The 25,939-nt window shown below is 44.4% G+C and overlaps 1 protein-coding gene and 1 pseudogene across 3 annotated transcripts in view; one reads left to right on the forward strand and one right to left on the reverse strand.

Annotated features, from left to right (window-relative positions):
- ALDH7A1 (aldehyde dehydrogenase 7 family member A1) overlaps positions 1–22,715 on the reverse strand; it is a 44,666-nt gene extending 21,951 nt beyond the window's left edge. For 2 of the 3 annotated variants that reach the window (XM_076008333.1, XM_076008332.1), the window contains exons 1-8: positions 22,465–22,715; positions 21,224–21,277; positions 20,573–20,638; positions 12,932–13,012; positions 11,981–12,104; positions 7,343–7,475; positions 5,239–5,283; positions 662–739 (exon numbers count right to left, since the gene is read on the reverse strand). In XM_076008333.1, coding sequence (XP_075864448.1) covers positions 662–739; positions 5,239–5,283; positions 7,343–7,475; positions 11,981–12,104; positions 12,932–13,012; positions 20,573–20,638; positions 21,224–21,277; positions 22,465–22,656 — 773 coding nt within the window. In that variant the 5' untranslated portion in view covers positions 22,657–22,715. The remainder of the gene's footprint in view (positions 1–661; positions 740–5,238; positions 5,284–7,342; positions 7,476–11,980; positions 12,105–12,931; positions 13,013–20,572; positions 20,639–21,223; positions 21,278–22,464) is intronic. The other variant, XM_012735510.3, reaches the window with a different exon arrangement.
- Positions 3,704–4,113, forward strand: LOC105854887 (small ribosomal subunit protein eS26 pseudogene; annotated as a pseudogene).
- Positions 22,716–25,939: the final 3,224 nt, after the last annotated feature.

Below are 25,939 nucleotides of genomic sequence, written 5' to 3' on the forward strand. Positions count from 1 at the left end.
GAGTGGTTGCCGGGGGCTGGGGACAGAGGGGAATGGGAAGTGATTGCCAATGGGTATGGGGTTTCTTTCTGAGCTGATGAAAATGTTCTGGGATAAGAGAGTGGTGACGGCAGCACACACTATAGTCTAAAAACCACTCAATTGTACACTTTAAAAGGGAAGATTTTATGGTATATGAATTACATGACAGTTTAGATAGATAGATAGATAGATAGATAGATAGATAGATAGATAGATAGATAGATAGATAGACAGACAGACGGACGGACAGACTGTGTTCCCAGGGTTCTCTTTTTTGGTCAGCTGAAGAACTCAGGCAATAAGCTAGCTTTTCACGGGGGAGTAAGACCCCAGACAATAATTCTATAGCTTTGCTTTTAAGTAAACACCTTTATAAATCGAGTATTGGGAAGCCACAGACTGCCCACCATTACGGCAGTTTGATATTCCAGGATATCAACACCTTACGCACAGCAGTTCTGGGCAATTAAAAAGACAACTCTTACTCATCCTCCAACAGAGCCCAACCAGGCCCATAATCATGATGATTCCAGAGAACCATCCTCATTTCCTTAGCTGTTTTGTTCTTCTAGTAAAGATGATCCTAATTGGTCAACCTGGAGTCATTCAACAGAAGGATATTCTCAGCCTATTAACTTACCCAATATCTGCTCCACCACAAGTCAAGGAACAAATTGCACCAGGCAGCTTGTTGTCCTCCAGCACCTTAGCTATTATCCTAGGAAGGAAAAAGTAATGACATAGGCAATAATTTAATTTCTTAGGACATTTTTTTAAAAATGAGAAACAAAATTCCAACCACCTGACTCTTCTTTCTCCAACTTTCTCTCCCATCCCTCAAACATAGTACCCTCTCTCTTTTCCAACTCACTTTCCAATTCCTAAACCATTGTTCCTAAATGATCTTCTAACATTAAGAACCCTCTCATTACATACAGACTTTACCTTCAAACATTAAGACCTGGATTTCTCCTCACATACAGATTTTCAAACACTTAGTAACAGAACTCTTTTTTTCTAAAGTTAAGAAGGAGAATAAATATTCTAAATATTAAGAAGGAGAAAAGAACATAGAACATAAATAGAAGACATGGAGCATTGCTCAGATAGTTCCAGTGATCATCGTTTAAGCATTTCCTGCCAAACTATGAAGACACATCTGGTTCCAGATGGCAGATTGATCGAAGGCTTTTTTTTTTTTTGTCTCCCACCACGAATCCAATAAAGTGATAGCGAAGAAACAGAAAAAGAATGGGAGGCCGAGGCAGGTGGATCGCTCAAGGTCAGGAGTTCGAAACCAGCCTGAGCAAGAGTAAGACCCATCTCTACAAAAAATAGAAAGAAATTAATTGACCAACTAAAAATATATAGAAAAAATTAGCCAGGCATGGTGGCACATGCCTGTAGTCCCAGCTTCTCAGGAGGCTGAGGCAGGAGGATCGCTTGAGCCCAGGAGTTTGAGGTTGCTGTGAGCGAGGCTGATGCCACAGCACTCTAGCCCAGGCAACCGGGCAACAACAACAACAAAAAGAAACAGAAAATAAAATAAAAAAGAAACAAAAAAAGGAATAAGACTTAGAAAGATAAATCTAGAAGTAGCTCCCAATAGTAAATGAGAGTTTTGAACCCATCCCTGCAAAAGATGGGTTGCCCATCAAAGCAAGGCTCGGTTAGAGAGATGATAAAGGACGAGACAGGGAAGAAGCGGTCCCGAATCCCAGAGCAGACGCCAAGGACAGACAAGAAAGGGACCTGCCCGGCAACCCTGCAGCAGCTCGTGACTAGTGTCCACTGTCTTCACACCAAAGACTGTGGTCAGAAAATATCAATGTCCTTCAGGCTGAGGCACTGTGGACAAGCAAAGCAGTCTCTCCTACAGCTTAAGCTGTTACAACTAAAATAAGACATAGTTAACCACTTCCGTACGAGCATGGACTGTAGCCCACGGCCGTGATGTGACTTTTCTAATTTTTCATTTATCAAAATAAAAGTGTGAACATTTAAACATAACGTAATGAAAACATATATGTGTATGCTACCTATTCTGACTTACATTACAAGGAAAGCTGCCTGTGAAGTGAGTGCCTCAAGCTGTCCTCATCACACGCGAGCAAACGCCGCGCGGTCCACGCGGGCGGGCGGGCGGCCCTCCCACCGTAAGTGCCGTGCTTGCCAGGCGGGCGGCCCGCCGGGAGCGCCGCACCGAAGGGGTTAAATGCTACTTAAATATGATTTCGAGCTACAAATGGCTAAAGTCATTCTGGTTTCTCTGAAACAGGATTCTTTTGTGTGTGTGTGTGTGTGTGTGTGTGTTTTTTTTTGAGACAGAGTCTCGCTTTGTTGCCCAGGGTAGAGTGAGTGCCGTGGCGTCCTAGCTCACAGCAACCTCAAACTCTTGGCTCAAGCAATCCTCCTGCCTCAGCCTCCCAAGTAGCTGGGACTACAGGCATGCGCCACCATGCCCGGCTAATTTGAAACAGGATTCTTCCACTCACTCTGAGCTTCCAGAGGACCAATAGAACAAGGTTCTATTTATCATACCAACTTGCTATTTTCCAATTTGTTTACATTTCAAAGAGACCCAAATCCCACACTTACTTCCACAGAAAAGATACCATTGTTACATCTAAGTAAATTCCCCGATTGTCCCCAAAGATGTCCTTTAGAGTGTTTTCTTTCTTCACCCCAATCCAGGGTCCAATCAAGGATCATGCACTACAGCTATCACATCCAAGACCAGGTTTTGGGGCTGTACACTTCTTTTCTGAGACTTAAGGCATATATACTGTCTGCACAAGCAGAGTGTAACTCTCTTTAAGGGCAAGGATTTTGCTTTGTGCCTGTGGGTTAAGGTTAGCAAAACCCCTTCCCCTAAGGCTCAGGAATCTAATCTTAGGTGAAACTGTAGCTCTGTTCCCCAGGTTACCTGACAAATGTCAGTATCAACGATGTGACTTACACAACACAGCTTATAGTAAAAATGACCAGATTGGTCAATTGCATCTGAACTAGGATAACTATCTGTGAACCATAAATGGAAATGCCATGCTTTTTGGCCTTCCCTGAGTGCAGTGACACTTGTAACTGCATGTCCTTTGTGGCGCCGGAAAGCTATGCCTATGGAATTGTTATGAGAGATTTTGGTTTCTGTGGGGCATCAGGCTATTAAGCTAGGGTAACGCTACACCTATCCAATGTGGATCTCATCTTGCACCTGTGTGACCACTATAAGAACATCGAATGAAGACAAAGAGCTGATGCTGTCCTCCTAGCAAACCATGTTCCTGTCCTATATCCTTCTGAATAAATAGAGGACTATATGTGACCTGTGGTCATCTTATGAGCCTGAACATTTAGTTGAATTTAAGACCTCCCAGTGGGCACTGCACCACCCTTGGTTAATTCCAACAAAATTTGGCATTTTACTTATTATCTTCCCCGCAAAATCAGGTATTTCCAATTCTCTGAAAAATATCAACCAGCATATATTAAAAGTGCTGTATGAACATTTCATACTATTTAAAACAAAACAAAAAAGGCTTAAAGCAAAACTAGTACGAATGAATATTTTAACCAGCTACTTAATAACACTCGGCAAGTCAGCTATGTCCACATTAACTATTCTGTTGTTTAAAAAAAAAGTTTATTTTAAAATATTGCTTCCAGCCTTTTTCGTGTCCTCGTTTCCAAGATGACAAAGAAAAGAAGAAACAACGGTCGTGCCAAAAAGGGCCGTGGCCATGTGCAGCCTATTCGCTGCACGAACTGCGCCCGATGCGTGCCTAAGGACAAGGCCATAAAGAAGTTTGCCATTCGGAACACAGTGGAGGCCGCAGCTGTCAGGGACATATCTGAAGCGAGTGTCTTCGATGCCTATGTGCTTCCCAAGCTGTATGTGAAGCTACATTCCTGTGTGAGTTGTGCCATTCACAGCAAGGTAGTCAGGAATCGTTCTCGGGAAGCCCGCAAGGACCGAACACCCCCACCCAGATTTAGACCTGCGGGTGCTGCTCCAAGACCTCCACCAAAGCCTATGTAAGGAGTTGAGTCCTTAAGGACTGAAGAAAAACTACCCGTTGGAAAAAAATAAAATGGAGATTATACTTAAAAAAAAAAAAAAAAGAAAATATTGCTTCCAGAATCTCATCATTTTGATGTGTTTTGATATTTCATTTGAACATCCCTGGTTTAGAGGCTATTATTTCTTCAATGTCATATATTTATTTCAACTAAATATTAATACATACTACCCTCTCTCTTTTTCAGCCCACTTTTTAATTCCTAAGCCACTGTTCTAAATAATCTTCTAACATGTAAAACCTTCTTTCATACAGAATCTACCACAAGCTCTCTACCAACAATTCTTACATCAGAGAATACAAACCATGCAGCCAATGAAGGAGCACGAAAAGTGCATTCCAAGCCTACCTGGGAAGGCGCCCTATCCTATATATCCCCTAAATTTCAAAATGATAAATTAACAATACTGGTTTTATGGCTTAATCAGAGCTGGCAAGTTCTCAAATATAAATGAGTAAAACACTAATAACTTTTTAAACCAAAATACACAATATATTTTAAATAGTGTGAGATGAATCAGTGGATTAGTATCATAACCAGTTCTTTCTGTTTTTGTTAACAGTCTATTAAGGTGAGGCGTGGTGGCTCAACACCTGTAATCCTAGCATTCTGGGAGGCTGAGCCAGGAGGATTGCTTGAGCTCAATGAGTTTTAGGTTGCTGTGAGCTATGATGACACCACTGCACTCTAGCCCGGGAGACAGAGCAAGACTGTGTCTCAAATTAATTAATTAATTAATTAATTAAGCAGTCTATTAAGCAAAAGCAATAAAAGTATTAATTGGGTAGAAATGTATTCTCAAAACTATTCGCTTGTTGAATAGTTATATAATGTAGTCCCCTCCCCTGCCTAATTACAAATATATTTCCTCTCCTCTGGAGATGTTTTCATTTTCCAAGTAACAACAAATGTCTATAAGAGTTCAAGTTCCATATTTATATCAATATCTAACATTATATTGCTCTGGAAGAGATCTGTAAACTGCAAAATGATATAAATGCTATTATAACCAAAGGTGAAAGAAGTAATCCAAATTCCTTGTTTGAATAAACATGACACTTTCACATTGGATTAAAACATCAGTCACCCTTTCAAGATCAGTCCATACTCAGGAAAAAGAAAGCCACACATACTTACTTTGTGACGGCTACACTGATGAGGGAAGTTGTTGGAGCTCCTTTCCTTAAGGTTAAAAAAAAAAGGAAGAAACTTAATTCGATGGAAACCATAAATACCTTTTATTATCAAGCAGAAACAAAAGTCTTTGTGAGAAAAAGCTCTGTCCAACTAAACAACTAACAAATGGGTCTAGTAACTGAAATAGAAATCCATCCTTCAGCTCAATGCCTCTGAGACCTAAGAGACTACAAACTTTCATGGACATAAATAATGGCACGAAGCAATTCTGAACTGCTTGCTGCACTGATCACAGTAGCTACTATATAACCTCAGCTAGTTATGGAAACTGAGGGAAGCAGAAACCCAGCAATGTGCTGCATTCATCAAACTTTCCTTGCAAGGCTCAGAGCCAAGGAAAACTACACAATTAGCCTTTTTGGATTAGAATGCTGGAAAACCTGGGTTCCTTTGGCAACATGGTACCAAATTATTAATTCTCCCAACCATGCCTTGTTTTATAGACAGTCTTGTTTTATAGACAGTTTTATAGACAGTCTTTGAGAGTATTCACTTGAGTACTGCATTTAAGATCAGTAAATAACCAGTGGAAGATACTCAAATAGGCCAAAGGCAACTTTCCTGATTTTCGTTAACTAAGTTCTTCCACTGAACATGAAAGCTAAAAACAAGTGACTGTTTCGCCATCTATAATATACATTTTTACTATCAAATATTTTAGAAAGATGAAAAACTTAAAGCATGTATGAGAACATTGGCCAAGTGTCTCAGAATCACTTGGTAATTCACTATAAATTTTTTTTTTTTTTGAGACAGAGTCTCGCTTTGTTGCCCAGGCTAGAGTGAGTGCCATGGCGTCAGCCTAGCTCACAGCAACCTCAAACTCCTGGGCTCAAGTGATCTCCTGCCTCAGCCTCCCGAGTAGCTGGGACTACAGGCATGCGCCACCATGCCTGGCTAATTTTTTCTATATATATATTAGTTGGCCAATTAATTTCTTTCTATTTATAGTAGAGACGGGGTCTCGCTCCTGCTCAGGCCAGTTTTGAACTCCTGACCTAGAGCGATCCGCCCGCCTCGGCCTCCCAGAGTGCTAGGATTACAGGTGTGAGCCACCGCGCCCAGCCTAAAACTTTTATTAGAAAAAATGTCAAACTTTAAAAAGAAGGTTGTGACATCACAAGGTTTTTTCCTCCTACTTGTTTACTTAGTATTCTGTTTGAGAAGTGTGTTGTAATAAATGTATCCTGTCTTTCTCCTCAGTTTCAGGCGGGGAGCTTCAGAACCCCTCGGAGTTTCCTGAGTGACAGTAGTGCCTTTGTTATAGGAACTCAAGATTAGAGGGCTACACTTTCAGCCAGTGTACCACCTCCAGGGAGGGCAGAGGGCTGGAGACTGAATCCAACCATGATTCAATTATTCATGCCTAAACAAGGAACCCCAAGAACATCTCTGGATATCCAAGTGCAGCGGTGCTTCCTGGCTGGTGAACACGTTGATACATGCCAGGCGGCGACAAGCCCGAGCACCGCCGGGACAGCACATGGGAGCTGGGCATCTAGAGCCCTTCCAGCCCTTGCCCCACGTGCACCGTTTAACAAAACTGTTATCAATACAGACAGTGCCTTCTTGAGCTCTGTGGGTCATGCTAGTGAACTATGAAAACCAAGGGTTCATAGGAACCTCCAAATTTATAGACAGCTGGCCAGACTGCAGGTGTCCTGGGAACCCCACTGCTGCTCGCACCTGCAGGAGGGGCAGTCTCGTGGAGGGCTGAGCCCCGACGCCTGTGGAGCCTGACGCTGCCTCCGGGTAAGGAGTGCCAGGACTGAACCTCAGTCCACCCACGTTGGGGGAGGAGAGCTGCGAACACTAGGGCAATGCTGGGTCAAAAAGGTAAGCACATTACCAGTGGTTAAAATACGTAATCATTAAAAACCAGCATTTGACAACTAGCAGGTATGACTTAATATGTTAACTGAAAGAGTACAGTAAGTAGAAAACATTTCAGTTTTTTAAAAATACTTTTTACTAGTTCCCAGAAACGGCTCCTTTTATCGCCGCCCAGCCGCGGGACAGGGACAGGAAAGCCAGCAGGCCTCACCAAAGGCAGACGTTGCCGCAGACCAAGGCGACCGCGCTGTTCCAGCCGTACACCGCCACCGGGAAGTTGAAGGCCGTGATGACGCCCACCAGGCCTACGGGGTTCCACTGTTCCATGAGGGCGTGGCCCGGCCCTGCGGGCAGGAAAGGGCACGTCAAGTAAATGACAAAGCCCAGACTTTCTCATTTTCACAACACAGGTACACCACACCCAGGGGATTCCAGATGCCTTCCAGCAGATCCCTCTAGCAGCTGCGGGATATTGGTATTTTAAGGTACAACAGAAGTGGTTACCGCTAGGCTGCCCGAGAACCACGAGGACATTCATCACGCCTCTGACCCTCGGGGGACTCCACGGAGGCCAAGGCAGTGCCAGTGCGTCTGGGAGACAGGGACACCTTAGAGAGCTGCCAACTTCAGAATAAGAGACTAGGACACAGGGCTGAGCCCAAAAGTAAACGGCCTTAAACAAAAGGGCTGATAAGCACAGGCAAGAACTGGCTTCACCTGGCTTGCCAGCTATCCCTGTCACCTTATGTGAACTTTGGCTAATCACAGCATCATTTACACTGAGGCTTTAAAATTTCTCTGCCCTTGAAATCACCATGACAGTTCCGAGACAATCATATGAAATATGAAAATGGAAAGGAACCCAATTCCAGGAATTACTACCAAAATTCTCAGTAAAAGCCTTGAATATGCCTGCCCTCAATCAGTAAAACCACAAAAGCTTTGAAACCACTGTCTCCAGAGCAGCTGCTCTCTTTCCAGCCTGCCCCTGTTTCTTGGGGCAGGCAGTTTTGTTTTCAATAAGCTGTCACCTGCTCGGCTCACCTGGCACATACCGAAATTATTTTCCTGATGAAACCAAGAATTGGAACAACCTCCACTCAGAGGCCAATGGCAGTAAGAGCTGCCTAGGGATGTGCTCAAAAGGGCAGAACGAGACAGGACTCGGAGTTGCGACTCTTGGGCCCGTGTTATTTATGTTTCCTGATGAAGCCCAGGGCCAACCTCTCTAAATTTAAGACAAGGTAGCTCATTTGGGAGTTAGGGGATTCTAATAATTATAAATGTTGAATGAATGAATTGCACAGATCTTTATATTCACTATCAGAAAATGAAAAGGTAAATAAAAACATTTGTATTTTAAACACAAACTTTAAAGTCACCCAGAGTCCCACAAGGGGCTTATTTTAATCAAAGGCAGCTGGAGCAGTGAAGAACCAGAGCAAGGGAATATGACGGTTCCCAAGCCCGGGCCAGACCACAGACCAGCTGCAAAGGCAGCAGTGCCAGCCACTGACCTGCCTGAACACCCTCACACTGCTGGCTACGATGGGAAGCTCACTGCCAGGCCCTCCTGCAGTCTAGCACCCTAATCCTCGGCTAGGTGGTATCCCCAGATGGTATGCCCGCACGGCCTCTGCCCGCAGTGCCTGCCCTCCCCTCTCTCCCTGATGCCACCCTTCTATGACAACACTCTGGTGTCTGGATGGCTGCTGTAGCCACCCTCAGGATAAAGTCCAAACTCCTAGTCAGGAAAACTCTACTCCTGAGGTTCCCTGTTCCCAGGGTTCCTTCTCTGCCCCACCTACCACCCCCTCCACTGCACCCTCCAGCTGTGCCAGCTGTGCGCTGCTCCCTCCAGCTGTGCGCTGCTCCCTCCAGCTGTGCACCCTCCAGCTGTGCGCTGCTCCCTCCAGCTGTGCGCTGCTCCCTCCAGCTGTGCCAGCTGTGCGCTGCTCCCTCCAGCTGTGCGCTGCTCCCTCCAGCTGTGCACCCTCCAGCTGTGTGCTGCTCCCTCCAGCTGTGCGCTGCTCCCTCCAGCTGTGCACCCTCCAGCTGTGCGCTGCACCCTCCAGCTGTGCCTGTGCCCTCCAGCTGTGCACCCTCCAGCTGTGCACTGCACCCTCCAGCTGTGCACTGCACCCTCCAGCTGTGCTGCTCCCTCCAGCTGTGCACCCTCCAGCTGTGCGCTGTACCCTCCAGCTGTGCTGCTCCCTCCAGCTGTGCCTGTGCCCTCCAGCTGTGCTGCTCCCTCCAGCTGTGCACTGCACCCTCCAGCTGTGCTGCTCCCTCCAGCTGTGCACCCTCCAGCTGTGCGCTGCACCCTCCAGCTGTGCTGCTCCCTCCAGCTGTGCCTGCGCCCTCCAGCTGTGCGGAGAGAGGCACCACTCCACACAAGCCACCAGACAAGGCACCCTCTCCGTCTTCAGCTTTCCCAGAGGCGGCCTTTCCTGACCACACCCAGGAGCTGGGTCAGGGCCCCTTCATAATCGCCAGGCTGTCCTCTACCCTAGCCCAGCTTGCCCTGCTGGATCAGAATTATCTGTTTACTCATCTCCCACCTAAAATGTAAGGCATTTGTAGGCTTACAAATCCCTGGAAGACGGGGCTATGCCTTAGTGATCAAGCATCACCCAGAAGATCACCTAGCACCTGGTAGATACTCAACAGCGTTTCTTGAATTAATGAAGTCCAAGTTACCCAAAGCCTCTACATATATGACATGAGCACTCTACTTCTTAAAAAAAAAAGTGTACAAACCATTGAAAAAGATTTTAATCGTGAAAAAGACATCATAGCAGGTATAAATCAAAGAAGTTACCTGCTTGCACACATGTACTTCCCCAAATTGGCAGTTAACTAACTCTTCGTAGTTGGAAAAACCTCTTGAAAGTGTTCAGTGACATAAAATTAATATTGGATGATGGAAATCACTGTTCTATATCTAATTAAGGACATTAACTGTTCATTTAAAAAGACTCCTCCAACTCTTTCTGCAAGTAGGGAATTTGCCCAACATTCCAAGGAAAAAAGATCTGTTTCTTAAAAAATATTTCTTTCCCTGATTATAAACATAATTACCATCATGGAAATTTTAGAAAATACAGAAAAATACAAAGAAGAAAATAACTACCACCAATAATCCCACCACACAGATACTACTGCTACCACTCTGGCGTGCATCCGTCCTCAGTCACCTGCTCGCTCCACCAACGCTGCAAACATCACAGATCGCATGAGCTCTGGTCCTCACCTTTGAAACCTTCTCAGAGTATAAGGTTGATGCATAGCTTATAATAGCAAAGGATTAAAAACCACCCTAAATATCCATCAGTTTGGAGCTGGCTAAATAAATTATAATGGGTTTATAACAAAATAGCCATAAAACCATAAAGGAAGCCCCTTAATGTACTAATATGAAACAATTTCCAAGACATAGTACTTAATATAAAAGTACAGAACAGAATGTAGTTTGCTTTGTGTTTTAAAAAGACACATATTTGCCTGTGTGTGAATAAAAGCTCTAAAAAGATACACAAAAAATGGGAAATATTCACTACTTCCATGGGGAGCTATGGCATGGCCAGGAGGAAAAGGAGAGAAACTTTTGAACCTGTACACTGTTACTCCTTTCTAATTTTCTGACATATTATCACCTCTTCAAAAAATTAACAATATAATTTAAAAATAATTAAATGCAGGCCAGGTGCAGTGGTTCACACCTGTAATCCTAGCACTTTGTGAGGCTGAGATGGAAGGACCGATTGAGGCCAGGCATTTGAGACCAGCTTGACCCTGTCTTTACAAAAACTATGAAAGCATAGTGGCACACACTAATAGTCCCAGCTACTCGGGAGGCTGAGGCATGAGGATAACTTGAGCCCAGGAGTTGGAGGTTGCAGCGAGCTATGATGATGCCACCGCACTCTGGCCTGCATGACAGAGCAAGACTCTGTCTCAGAAAAACAAAAAATAAAAAAATAAGTAAATGTAATCTTTCCATAAAAGTGTGGAGTTAGAGGAAGACAATCTTCATAAACATTATTTTTAGTATATGCTAATAGTCTACCAAAATTAGCTTAAATTTTCCTTTATGATTTGACATTTAGGTCATTTCTAATGTTTTTTATTAATACCACAATGAACATCTTTATACATAAACTTTTGCCATATTTCAGATTATTTACTTAAATTAGATTCTTACAACTGGCTTTAAATTTAAAGCTCTTTGGGTATATTTCCAAATTGTTTTCCACATGGGACTTGTCGTGAATTTTATCTTTTTTTTTTTTTTTTTTTTTTTTTTTTTTTTTGAGACAGAGTCTCGCTTTGTTGCCCAGGCTAGAGTGAGTGCCGTGGCGTCAGCCTAGCTCACAGCAACCTCAAACTCCTGGGCTCGAGTGATCCTTCTGCCTCAGCCTCCCGGGTAGCTGGGACTACAGGCATGCGCCACCATGCCCGGCTAATTTTTTTATATATATATCAGTTGGCCAATTAATTTCTTTCTATTTATAGTAGAGACGGGGTCTCGCTCTTGCTCAGGCTGGTTTTGAACTCCTGACCTTGAGCAATCCGCCCGCCTCGGCCTCCCAAGAGCTAGGATTACAGGCGTGAGCCACAGCGCCCGGCCTGTGAATTTTATCTTTAAAACAAAAGAATAAAAAGGCTCTTGACATAATGTCGTTAGCTGTTTTAATTTGCATTTCTTAGAAAGATCAAAGCTATTTTCACATATTATATTGATAAGCCACTTGCAATTCCTCCTTTCTGAACTGCTCACAGCCAGAGTGTCTGGAGCGCCCCACACATCAGAGCCAAAGCTCTCAGCTGAGCTGGCGTCCCCGCTTACTTTCAGAAGGCAAGATGGGTCCCCCAATCATGCGAGACAAACCGACAGCGTAATCACAAATATCCACGTACTCTTGAACTTCTCCCACACCTTCCACTAAGATTTTCCCCATCTCCAGAGATACCTAAAAACATAAAAAGCAAAAGTTTTCCAACAGAATCCACATTTTAAACATTAAAGAGCAGGAAGCGAAACACATTTTGTGTCTATTTTGCGGGGGGTAATAAACTGAAGAAAGTATGTTTTTATTTTCTGAAGAATTTTAAAACACAAGAATTGCCTTCACTTTTTCATACTTATCTCGCTTATCTTTCCTCTAAAGAAAGGATTTTTGAAATTTATAAATTGCTTTTCCTAAAAAAAAAAAAAAAAAATTCACATCTTTTTTTATTTTTTTGAGACAGAGTCTTACTCTCTTGCCTGGGCTAGAGTGCCGTGGCATCAGCCTAACTCACAGCAACCTCCAACTCCTGGGCTCAAGTGATCCTCCTGCTTCAGCCTCCCAAGTAGCTACCATGCCCAGCTAATTTTTTCTATATATTTTTAGTTGGCCAATTAATTTCTTTTCTATTTTTAGTAGAGAGGGGGTCTCATTCTTGCTCAGGCTGGTTTCAAACTCCTGACCTTGAGAGATCCGCCCGCCTCGGCCTCTAAGAGTGCTAGGATTACAGGCGTTGAGCCACCACGCCCGGCCAACAATGTTATGCACAGAAATGCATAACAGCCTTGTTCTCCCCTCAAAAGGATTATGCGTGTGCTAAAAAAAATACTTTACCAAGGGGGGCGGGTATATACATACATAATGAGTGAGATGTGCACCATCTGGGGATGGTCATGATGGAGACTCAGACTTTTGGGGGGAGGGGGGGAAATGGGCATTTATTGAAACCTTAAAATCTGTACCCCCATAATATGCCGAAATTAAAATAAATAAATAAATAAATACTTTACCAAGTTTCCCAGGATTCCGATCTTCTCCCGCAAGGCATCACCAATCTGTCTTACTATTTCTCCTCGCTTTGGAGCAGGAATCTAAGAAAAGAATGGAGTTTTAGTGTCTGATTCAAAGTGTAAATTCATGTCTGTAACACAGTATTAGACGTGTGCTGCAAAAAAAGAACAAAGTATATCACATCAAAGGAGACTTCTTGATCACATCCGGACTGGCAGGGCCAGGCACTGGGGCTGGAGTGAGCAGCAAGACATTCACTGTATCTACCAGGCACAGGGTGGGGAAAGGGCAACAAATAATCAAACTGCCATCAGGGCTAATAAAGACAAAGGAAATGAAAAGGATGCTAGACAGAGAGAACAGCAGGTTTGGAAGGTGAATGGATAAGTTACTTTACCTAAAAGATTAGAAGGGAAAATCTCTAAGGAGGTGATATTGAAGCTGAAACCTGAAGAATGGGAAACATCAGCCTTAGGAATATTCTTCCCAGGAAAAAGAACCTGTAAAAAAGACCCGTGGAAAATATAATAAACAGGGCTGACTGGGAAGGCCAGTGCGTCTAGGTGCTTACAAGGAGTTGGAATCTACTCCAGGTTCAATGCCAAGTCTTTAACAGTTTTTACAAACAGGCAAAAAGATTATAGTGACTTAGTCTTCATACTGCAATGGTGACAAGGGAAAGAAAAGTGGCGCAGGACCTGCTGTGGAAGCAGAACTGACAGGACACACTAGATAAAGACCAGGACGCAATAGGTCAAAGAAAGGAGGGAAATGAACTAAAGATGACTCCCCGGTCTCTGGCTTGAATAGCTAAGAAGATGGAGTACAGTCAGTTCAATGAAGAAGACTTGAAGGGAAATGTCAGGGTTTTAGGGGTGGCACAGGTTGTATCATATTAAGTTTGAGACGTGATTCATGAATGGAAACACGACTTCCCCCACATGACCGTCACTTCCCTCTAGCTCTTCTCAGTTCTACCTCTCCTTCAAAGGGCAGCAGAAATGAACCTTCCCCCAGGCTGGAGCCAATCTCTCTTTCTATTTCTCTCTCTCTCACACACACACACACACACACACACAAATGCACGCACACCCCTGCTCATACTCTGCCTCACAGAGCTTGACTGTGAACTCAAGGCTCTTCTAAGCTCTTGCTTCTCCCCAATAACTGAGTCTTGATATAGCTTTTTTAGGCCAAGCGTGGTGGCTCTCGCCTGTAATCCTAGCACTCCAGGAGGCCAAGGGGGGAGGATTGCTTGAGGTCAAGAGTTCAAGACCAGCCTCAGCAACAGTGAGACCCTGTCTCTACCACACATTAGAAATTAGCTGACCATCTAAAAACAGAAAAAATTAGCCAGACATGGTGGTGCATAACTGTAGTCCCAGCTACTCGGGAGGCTGAGGCAGGAGGATCGCTTGAGCCCAGGACTTTGAGGTTGCTGTGAGCTAGGCTGATGCCAGGGCACTAGTCTGGGCAGCAGACTGAGACTCTTGTTTCAAAAAAGAAAATAAAAAGTAAATATATATATACAGCTTTTCTGAAGGGTAACTTGGCAATTTATTAACACTTAAGACATTCCTATACTTTATGACTAGACAGTTCCACTTCTGGAAATTGAGCTGATACATAAGTATGCAAAGTATAGGTACAACAATATTCATTGCAGTGCAGTTTCTAGTAAAGAAAAACAGAAACCATCTAAATATCCACCTGCACGTGATTGGTTAATTATGGAACAGCCATAAAATGAAATATTCTCTAAAAAGAATGAGGGAAATTTATATAGGAAACCATTTAAGAGCTATAAGACGATAATAGAAAACAAGAAAATGCATACGATAAATAACTTTTTGTTTTAATTTGGAAGAATATATGTCCAGCTCTTAATAGCAGTTATTTCTAGAGAGTGAAATTTTGTTGTTGTTGTTTTTTTTTTTTTTTTTTTTTTTGAGACAGAGTCTTGCTTTGTCACCCAGGCTAGAGTGAGTGCCATGGTGTCAGCCTAGCTCACAGCAACCTCAAATTCCTGGGCTCAAGCGATCCTCCTGCCTCAGCCTCCCGAGTAGCTGGGACTACAGGCATGTGCCACTATGCCCGGCTAAAATTTTTTCTATATGTATTAGTTGGCCAATTAATTTCTTTCTATTTATAGTAGAGACGGGGTCTCGCTCTTGCTCAGGCTGGTTTCGAACTCCTGACCTCGAGCAATCTGCCCGCCTCGGCCTCCCAGAGAGCTAGGATTATAGGCGTGAGCCACCGCGCCCGGCCTAGAGAGTGAAATTTTAACAGACTTTCACTTTGCACATTTTAAGTCTGCAATGTTTGTCATTTTTTACAATATATGCGCTCTTTTAGAAACAGAAAACAAAAATTTGTAACATTAAATAAATCAGCATAGACTCTATATATTTCCTAGTACATGGCATGGGTTTAATAATGTTTCAATTGAATTTAACCAGCACATTTATAAGTTTAACCAAATCAGTCAATTTCAACTCAGACATGACCAGTACACATGGCCTTTTACCTCCCAGTCTGGGCACATTTTATTCAATCGATCTTTCAACAAATAATTATTGCACACATTCTATGTGCCAGATACTGTGTTAATCCCTGAGAATTCTGCAAACAATGCAGTTATAATTTTTGCTCTGTAGACCTGATGGTTCAGTGAAGAGGTAGAGAAAACAGAGGGAAAGCATGGAGGGTGGTGTGCAGAGCATATGCAAAGGCCAAACAGCAAGAGAGAATGTAGTAGTTTTGGAAAACTGTAAGTGCAAATAGGCAGGAGAGGGAAGTAGGGGCCATATTAAGGACCTAAAGAGCAGGGGGAAATCACAAAAGGGCTTTAAATGGGGGGAAATCCCAACACATTTTAAAATATCACTCTAGTTGCAGTTGTAGAAAATGAACTGGAAAGAGACAAGACTTGGGCAGGAGTCCAGGCAGGAGATGATGGCTGTCTGGACTACAAAAATGGCAAAAGAGATCAATGTGGTTGCACATGTTCAAGACTTGGTAATTGAGAATTGATCATTGATTCTCAACACTGACTGCATATTAGAAACACCATCCATGGACCTTGTACATCAGACTCCACCCCAGACCACTCAAACCTGGAATCTTTGTTTTATGTTTTGTTTAAGCTCCCCAGATGATTCATAGGAGCAGCACTGGGAGACAGAAATAAGAGAGGAACAGGAAGAGGGGAAGACGGCCGCGTTTCCAGTGTGAGCCTGCAGGGTCTAGCCTGACAGGGCAGCAACACACCCGGACCCTCCCCTGCCATGGGCAACAAGAGTCTTCGTCCCTGCACAATTCACCCATGAAGTCATCACATGGACACCAAAGACAGCCATGTGGTGGAAACTAACAGCATTGAGGAAGTAATAGCTGAGCCTTTGGGAAAATAATAGACACCCCCATGTTAAAGAGCTACCAGTTATCTGGTTATTTCTTTTTGCAATAAAAGATGGCCCGTTAACAGTTCCCTGTCTTCAAGGAGGGAAGAGACTCCTAGTGCCCTCTCACCAGAGATGGAGAGGAAAAGTGAGGACACACAGGGACACAGAAATGAGTAGCATTCTTTGCTGAAACCAGCTCATGAAGGAAAGCAGCAAGTCTCAGTATTCCTGAGAAAGAAATCAGTTTTTATAAACTGCCCCATCCACACGTTTCACTTTGTTTCCATTTCCCTTAAAGAAAAATGTTCCCTTTCAAAAATTCCAGGCCTAACTCAAATGAATTAAATGAAAAGTTGTTATTCTAACACAGGCCAGGCCAGCCACAAGCATGAGGGCCAACCAAAGACAGTCTCACCCAGCAGGATCGAAGAGGGAAAGTGTGAAGACCAGAAAGAGATCAAGCTTCGCTCTTTCTTAACTGAGGCACCAGCTGCCTCTCTAAGTCACCGCCCTACTGGCAGGAGCCCCAAAAGCACACTTAGGAGAAACAACCTCTTCCCTCAACTTTGAACTCAATCGTTTAACTCAAAATCTCACAAGTGGGATCCCCAACAGATTCTACTGTCCCCCGTCGCACCCCCACCCTGCTGGGAGGTCTAAACACACAAGAAGTATGAGAAGGGGTGTTAGGTGCAGAGGCTGGCATTGTTGGGTAAGTCGACTGCCAAAGGAGACCCCAGATGTAGACATAGCAACAACAAAAGAAGTACAGCGCTGTATTAAAGAAAGGTATCATGTCAGCTGCCACCCCCAGGGCAAAGCAAAGACAGATTTAAAGAACAGTTCAGGAAAAGGCAAGTCCCTGAATTCACACAGACTCTTTTTTCAAACATGTTTGTATTTACCCTGGATAAAAATATTCATACGATAGACCTTACTGGTAAAAAGTCATATTAAGTTAAACAAACATTCAAAACAGTGTATGTAAAGAATGAACTCTAAGGCAAATTAAATACTTTAATTGATAATAATGTATCAATATTGGCTCATCATTTATAAAAAATGTGCAACACTAATGCAAAATGTTAATAGGGGAAATTTGGGAAAAGAGATGAGGGAATATATGGAAACTCTGTACTTTCTACTTATTTTTCTATAAACCTAAAACTGCTCTAAAAACAACTTCATTTAAAAAAATCTATATACAGGGAAACAATGATTCTAAAAATTACCTAGTAACTTTAGGCTGGTGTATAATGCAATCACAGGTCACAAAATTTTATATATAAAATGTGTGTATATATGTATAATAATCACAACTATGGAAGGAGTACATAAAAGCCTGCAAGAAAATACACCAAAACATGAAAATACACCAAAATACACCGATGACCATTTTGTACTGAGGAGATTGGAGTATGGGGACTAAATTTGATGATCTTATATATTGCACCAACCTTTTTTTCCTCACAAAGAATATGTATTACTTTTATGATCATAAAGAAATATAATTTTTTTGAGACGGGGTCTCACTCTGTCACCCAGGCTGGAGTACAGTGGCAGGATCATAGCTCACTGCAGCCTCCAACTCCTGGGCTCAAGCAATCTTCCTGCCTCCGCCTCTTGAGTACTGGCACCTGTGGCCACCTACATGTCTGGCTAATTTTTTTTTTAATTTTTTGTGGAAACACAGTCTTGTTTATGCTGCCCAGGCTGGTCTCAAAGTCCTGGCCTCAAACAATCCTCCCACTTCAGGCTCCCAAAGTGCTGAGATTATAGGCATGAGCCACTGCACCCAACCTAGAAGTAATTTTTAAAAGAATAAATAACACTATTTTGGACAACATTCTCTACCCAGGTATGGTGAACTTGACCTACCAAACTGTTTACTCATGAAAGTGGCATTTTTCTGCCCATGGATATTTTTGATAGTGTATAATGGATCACTAAGCCAGAAATAAAACAGAAGAAGGATGTACCAGCCCAGGGGTTTCTGGGACAGGCTGCTCCTCTCCTGCCCACCTGCAACTCCACTGCAACCACTGACTCAGAGGAAACCCTGCAGCTCCGCAGCCCCAAACCCCTCAGTCCAGGGTTGTTTTAAACTCAAGCGTATTGAGGCTTGCCCTGTGCCAGACTCCCCAGCAACCACTTTAAATGGTTAACTCACTTCACCCTCACGACAACCCTAGGAGGCAGGCACTCCTGACGCCTTTCTAGAGACAAAGCACGCTGAGGATGCGAGTGGGGATCTGGGGATGGGGAATCGCTTACTCTCCCCTCCTCATAAGCCTGGCTCCCACCTAGTGGGAACTAAGATAAAATCTTGGCTGGGAGCGGTGGCTCACGCCTGTAATCCTAGCACTCTGGGAGGCCGAGGCGGGCAGATTGCTCGTGGTCAGGAGTTCGAAACCAGCCTGAGCAAGAGTGAGACCCCATCTCTACTACAAATAAAGAAATTAATTGGTCAACTAACATATATAGAAAAAATGAGCTGGGCATGGTGGCGCATGCCTGTAGTCCCAGCTACTCAGGAGGCTGAGGCAGGAGGATTGCTTGAGCCCAGGAGTTTGAGGTTGCTGTGAGCTAGGCTGACGCCACAGCACTCACTCTAGCCTGGGCAACAAAGCGAGACTCTGTCTCAAAAAAAATAAAAAATAAAAAAATAAATAAAATCTTAAGCCCCGCCCCCAGCTGACTCAGTGGACCCTGTCTTGGCCGAGGGGACTCCAGAAATACCCTAAAGCTGGGGTCCTCAAACTTTTTAAAGAGGGGGCCAGTTCACTGTCCCTCAGACTGTTGGAGAGTGCGCACTGTGGGCCCAGAACGAGTTGGCTGCTAAGCAGGACAGGAGGGCCGGATGTTTGAGGAGGCCTGCCCTAAAGCCCCTAAGGCTTCAAGTTGCTAGCCCAGAGAAGGGAGATCAAAGAAGGTCAAAGGTGCCTTGTCATGCCCCATCCCTTCCTGGAGATACCCTTTGTAACTTATTAACAAACAGGCCTAAAGCTATGCAAGACAAAGTTTGAACCATACCTGCAGGTCCTCAATTTACCCAACAGATCTTATGAGTCTATGTCCAGTGGCTTATCTCTGACTAACAGACTTCCTTATCTCTACTTAAAATATTCCAAGCCTTTAGACAAAGCTTCATTTCTCTAACCAAAGAATCTTCAAACCAGCCTATACTATGTAATCCCGTTTCTAAATGTCTTGCCTTTTCCAGCCAAACCAATGTACACCTTCCATGTATTCATTTATGACTTTACATGTAATTCCTGTCTCCCTGAAATTGTAAAACCAAACCCTAACCCAACCATGGCAAGACCACTTGCTCCAAGGCTTCTCGGGTGTTGCCTGGTGCATCAACATTAATATTAACCTATTGGGACACATCGACTAACCTACACCTGGTACCCCACCCCTAGGACCACCCCAACTTAATAAGAGGGAAAAATCGGGTAGATGGTGCTCAGAATTTGTTGGCCAGACGGTGAATAAACTTTGATTCTCTGACTCTCCCAGTGCCGCTCGGTTTGACCTCAGGACCACCCGATGTAACACTTGCTGTAACAATATTTGGCTCAAAATAAACCTCTTTATTTTACGGAATTTGGGTTCTTTCCATTGACACCAGTGACAGGCGAGTGTGGCCAGCCCAGCACCAGACACAGTTACACCATTTGCTCATTTAACCCCTGCTGGAAACGCAGAGACAGGAGGAGGAAGACTCTGCCTCACAGCCTGATCAGACTGTCCAGGAACACAAGCCCCAGCCCTGAGGAGAGAGATGCTGCCACTGCTCTTGAAGTCAGGACTGCTGCTCTACTGCTGAGATGCTGCCTCCCAGATAAATCTCAGATAAATCTGGGAGGGCGAGAGGAAAGGAGCACACAGGTATTTTAAGCATAGATCTTCCATTGTCTTTTTGCTCAATTATAAATACAAGTAACTTCAGCAGAGAATAAAGAGTGTTCATAGCTTGAGTTTACACTGCATCAGAACAAAGTTTTAATTCACTTAATACTACCCATTCACTGAATGTCCAAGGAAGACAGCACGGGAGCTCCCAGGCCAGCGGGAGGCCCAAGACTGCAGCACAGCCCCCAACAGGGCGCTAACATTAAAACAAGGAGGCCCCAGGCTTGACTACTAGATGTTTATCTATCTCATAGCAATTACAATAGGTACTTGTGAGGTGACCTCTTACGAGCTTTAGACAACAAAGGCCGTACTTACATCTGCCCAGACTTTCCAAGCTTCTCTTGCTTTCTTTACAGTTTCTTCATAGTCTGCCATGCTGGCCTAAATTAAGAATTAGTAAGAGAGCGGGGAGGAAAGGAAAGTGAAGATGATCTTCTAGAACACACAGGCATTTTGGGAAAAGAATTGAAAAATATCTAAGTGTCTCTAATATTTATAGCTGAGAATGATTCTCACAGTCTACACTTCCAAAAACTTGCTAGAATCCAGTAAAACAGGTTAGAATACATCTGTGCTTTAAAACCTTGCTTTTCAAAGCAAGGCCCTTTAGCAACCCCTGAGGTATATTAGAAATTCAGAAACTTGGGCTCCAACCCAGATAAGGAATCAGAACCTTCATTCTAACAAAATCCTCAGGTAATTCAGAAGCACTACTTTAAATGGACCTCCTCCCTTGTCTCTCTACAGATCACATTTTTTCAGCACACAAGCCCCGCCCCCAAGAGTGTAAAGACTCACCCAGACATTCTTAAATGTCAAATGAAAAAGAAACATATTATTCTTTTGTGGTTTTCTTCTGCATTTGTGCTTTTGTACTCCTCCTAACTTGCCTAATTGGCTTCTGCCTCTCAAGAAAGCTGCACCAACACCCTGTGCAGTTTGAATTAAAAAAAATAAAATACTTACCTGTCGGACTCTTGCTATTGGTTCATTGTTAGCAGGACAATAGGTGGTAATAACCTTAAAAGAGAAAGACGACCATCATATATAGAAAATTTAATCCCTTCTGAATTGAAGGAACAAATCATATAGAGGAAAGAAAAACAGAAGAGAAAAAAAAGATACAATATCCAAACTCAGAAACTTTAAGTTAGCTTCTGCTACAAATATTAATAAACCACTCTACAGAGATTGAGGCTTTAATTTCTTTGGAAGACATTAGAAACCGCCTTGCTGCAAAACTCACCCTTGCCATCCAAATATGAGGTTTATAAACAAAAGCCTTAACTAACCAGTTATTTTGCCTCTTTTTCCATTAATAACAGACCCAATTGTTAAGTTTTATTTATTCCTTTTCCAGACAACCATGCAAAAGGCTTGTGTCCACTGGAGAGGTCTCAGGTCAGCAACTATAAAGGGAAAATCAAAGTGCAGCTAAAAAGGCCTTCGGAAGAGAGTATTTTATTGAAGAGCCTAATGATTAGATACCACAAGAAAAACTGGATGAAACCCGGGGATTTGGGGAACAATAAAAATCATGTGCATCTCCTACAGCCACAGATCACCAAAAGGAAAATGTTTCCTCTAACGAAGCAAGTTCGTTATATAAAACTTTCAACAAAGTTTGTTGACTGTTACATAACATTTTCTTATAAAAAGCTTTCTTTAAAAAATTTGGGTGCTAATAACCCTACCTTTCCACTGTATTCTATATTTTATTGAGTAGTACCTGGGTGCCAGGTACAGCGTTAAGCTCTCAGCAACAGAGAAAGGGTTAAAACCCTGTTCTCAAGCAGGAACAAAAGAACGGCTCAACGAAAACAGGATCGTACCAAGTCCGGGCTTGCAAATTCCAAAGGATTTCAGGAAAGAGGACAACATAAAACTACCTTGCAGAACGTTACCTGCGGCGGCTGTCACATCTAAAGAGCCACAGTCAGGCTCTAAATTAAGATCAATTGCACCGCCAAGTGTGCGGCGTTTCTCACCACGGATCCCAGACTCTGCCACAAGGACTTAAGTGTGCACGCCAAGTTAGCCCCCTGCAGCTCCAAAATGACATCGAATCTCCATAGCACACAAGCACCTAAAATCTAAGTTTTTAAACGACACCCTAAATGAGAAAACTTTCACTGTGGCGCTGCAAAACTTGCCGTCCAGCGCAAGTGCCCGAACCCAGGCTGCCGCAGATTCCGGGCGCCGCGTACCTCTCCCCGGCCTCCCCAGCTTCCATCGTACACGCCCTCGTTTTCCTCGCGCAGCCCCAGCTCTTTCAGCCAGGCATACTGGGGCCGGCTGATCAGCAGAGTGGACATGAGGGCGGCCGGCCTGCACCCGGGCGCCGCAAGCGGGCCGGTCCTCGCAGCGTGCGCACACAGCGCGCGGGGCAGGCGCCACATGCCGAGCCGGGCCTGGAGACGCGCCCGCGGCCCGAGCGCCGCTGAAGTAGGGCCCCGCCCCCGCCCCGCCCGAGCGCGCCCATTGGACAGACCCGGCCCCGCCTCCCGCCCGAGCGCGCCCATTGGGCAGGCCCAGCCCCGCCCCGGCCCCTGTCGAGCGTGCCCATTGGGCAGACCGGCCCCGCCCCCCAGTCCGAGCGTGCCCATTGGGCAGGCCCGGCCCCGCCCCGGCCCGCCCCTCGCCGCCGCCCAGCGGTCTTCCCGGGAGGCCGGAGCCGAGAGCCCGGCCTGCAGCTCGGGGCTTGCCACGCGGCCTTCCGGGGAGCCGGGAGCGGAGCCCGGCCTGCAGCGGGGGCATGCCACGCGGGGCCGCCGCCCTCTGGTGGAAGACGCCGGGAGCTGGGCACCGGCTGGGAGTTCTTTTCAGCAAACACTGGCTCCCAGTACAGCGGCCGGGCAGCGCTTCTCGCAGTAACGCGCACGCAGCCACCGCGTTGGGCGCGCTGACGCGGCAGGTCTGCGCCGGCGCTTCGGCCCGGCTTCCCGGTGGTGGTGGCACCGCCGCTCCCTGGAGCAGCCGGGGGAGGCTTCCACTGCTCTCGCAGGTTACACCCTAGAGTTTTCTAATTAATGAAAAATGTTAAATTATTGTATTTCCTCCTAAATATCCTCCCTAGGTGTATTCTTACTTTTGAAGAACGACAGGTTTGATCGATTTCCGCATTCTCCATTCCTTCTGCCCCACCGACCGGTTACGTACTCCCTCTCTCCGCAGTAACCCGGCCTGCCCTATATAAGGGAAATGCATCCCAAACAGCGGTGTCTGTAATCCTAGCACTCTGGGAGGCCGAGGTGGGAAGATAAAACCAGCCTGAGCAAGAGCGAGACCCTGTCTCTACTAAAAATAGAAAGTAATTAATCGGCCAACTAAAAATATATGGAAAAATTTTAGCTGGGCATAGTGGCACATGCCTGTAGTCCCAGCTACTCGGAGACTGAGGCAGAACGATTGCTTGAGCCCCGGAGTTTGAGGTTGCTGTGAGCTAGGCTGATGGCACGACACTCTAGCCCAGGCACTAGAGTGAGACTCTGTCTCAAAAAAAAAAAAAAAATTAGCTGAGTATGATAGTGCATGCCTGTAGTACTCGATACTTGGGAGGCTGAGGCAGGAGGATAGCTTGAGCCTAGGAATTCGAGACTATAGTGAGCTATGATTACAATATTGCACTCCAGCCTGGGTGGCAGAGAGAGACTATCTCTAACCAACAACAAAAAATGTTTGCTTTTTACAGGATACTGTTAAAATGTGGAAAGATGGCTGTGTTCAGAAACAAACTTGTTTTTTTCTCTTTTTTACACCGTAACAATTAATACAGAATACTTCTGTGACCAAACGTGGGAGGGATGTCCCCACACACCAAAGCAAGTAATCAATTCTGTAGCAAACACCAGCTGGATGTCCTCCAATTTAATTTTGGCACTATCTACCTGGGCATAGTGTCAGATCCCACAGGTTGAGGACTCAGCCCCACTTTTGACGTCAATTGCAAGTCCTAGACTGTTTTATCTGTGTTTTTGACCAACCAGCTATATGTCAAGGTTCCCGTGATCCCTTCTTAGACTTGGTTAATTTGTTAGAGTGGCTCACAGAACTCAGGGAACCACTTACTTACGTTTACCTACTTCAGTGTAAAGGATATTACAAAGGATAAAATGAAGAAGCAGAGGTTGAGGCATGAGCTTCCATGCCCTCCCCGGGCCCTCCTCCCTTCAGGAACCGCCACGTGTTCAGCTGACCAGAGCTCTCTGTACTCATCCTCTCGGCCCTTTTATGGGACTGCATGGGATAGGCATGACTGAAGCATGGACAACCATGTAGAAGTGTGATTGGAGCAAAGGGTATGATTTAATCCTAATAGACGGAATGGGGAAGCCCAGCAATGCCTGTCCGTCTAGATGCCTCTTGGCCTCTCTGTGCAGTATTCCTTCCTCCCCCGTACAGGGCAGGACCTCTTCTGAAATTGGGGTCTTATGACCTACAATTAGACGAAATAAGTCAGAGAATTTCTTTATGGTCTGCTCCAAGACAGAAAACGAGGGGAAGTTAAGAGTATATTTTTAGTTTTTATCGCCTGCCTTGGGGAGAAAAAGGAGCAGGAAAAGGAGGGCAGGAGAAGGTCAGAGAGAAATATTCTATTTTCCGAGGCCTGTTTCTGAGGCCTAAAGTGCCCAACGTAACAAAAGACTGTCTTTCCCCTTTTCTGCTCGGAAGCTGTTCTGAAGCTATTTCAGAAACCAAGGACAAAAGGCCAAATAATCTTAACAAAAGATATGTCTATTATTTAGTCACTTAGGAAATAAGAAGAGCTATGGGAGTTATGAACCAAGATTTGTGGATAAACAAACATATATATAATATTATCACAATAATATATATGTAGCACAATTTTATTTATATTATCAAAATGAACAGAGACAGGGAGAAAATATATGCATACATATAAAAGATTATATATATGTGTGTGTGTGTGTGTATATATAACTAATAAATGGCTTGTTTCTAGAATATAAAAGGAATGCTTATAATTCAGTAGTGAGAAGCCAGGCATAGTAGCTCATGTCTGTAATCCCAATATTCTGGGAAGCCAAGGTGGGAGGCTCGCTTAAGGCTAGGAGTTCAAAACTAGCCTGGACAATATAATGAGACCCCACGTCTAAAAAACAAAAAAAATTAGCCGGACATGGTGATGTGTGCCTATAGTCCTAGCTACTAGGGAGGATGAGGCAGGAGGATTGCTTGAGCCAGGAATCTGAGGTTGCAGCGAGCTATGGTCACACCACTATACTACAGCCTGGGTGACAGAGGGAGACCCTGTCTAAAAAAAAAGAATAAGAAAAATAAAATGATTGACCAACCTGACTTTTTTTTTTTTTTTTTGAGACAGAGTCTCGCTTTGTTGCCCAGGCTAGAGTGAGTGCCGTGGCGTCAGCCTAGCTCACAGCAACCTCAAACTCCTGGGCTCAAGCAATCCTGCTGCCTCAGCCTCCCAAGTAGCTGGGACTACAGGCATGCGCCACCATGCCTGGCTAATTTTTTCTATATATATTAGTTGGCCAATTAATTTCTTGCTATTTATAGTAGAGACGGGTCTCGCTCTTGCTCAGGCTGGTTTTGAACTCCTGACCTCAAGCAGTCCTCCCACCTCGGCCTTTCAGAGTGCTAGGATTACAGGCGTGAGTCACCACACCCAGCCCAACCTGACTTTTTAAAAATGGACAAAAG

Source organism: Microcebus murinus, chromosome 11 (genome assembly GCF_040939455.1).
Source record: "Microcebus murinus isolate Inina chromosome 11, M.murinus_Inina_mat1.0, whole genome shotgun sequence".
In the NCBI taxonomy this organism is placed as follows: Eukaryota; Metazoa; Chordata; class Mammalia; order Primates; family Cheirogaleidae; genus Microcebus; species Microcebus murinus.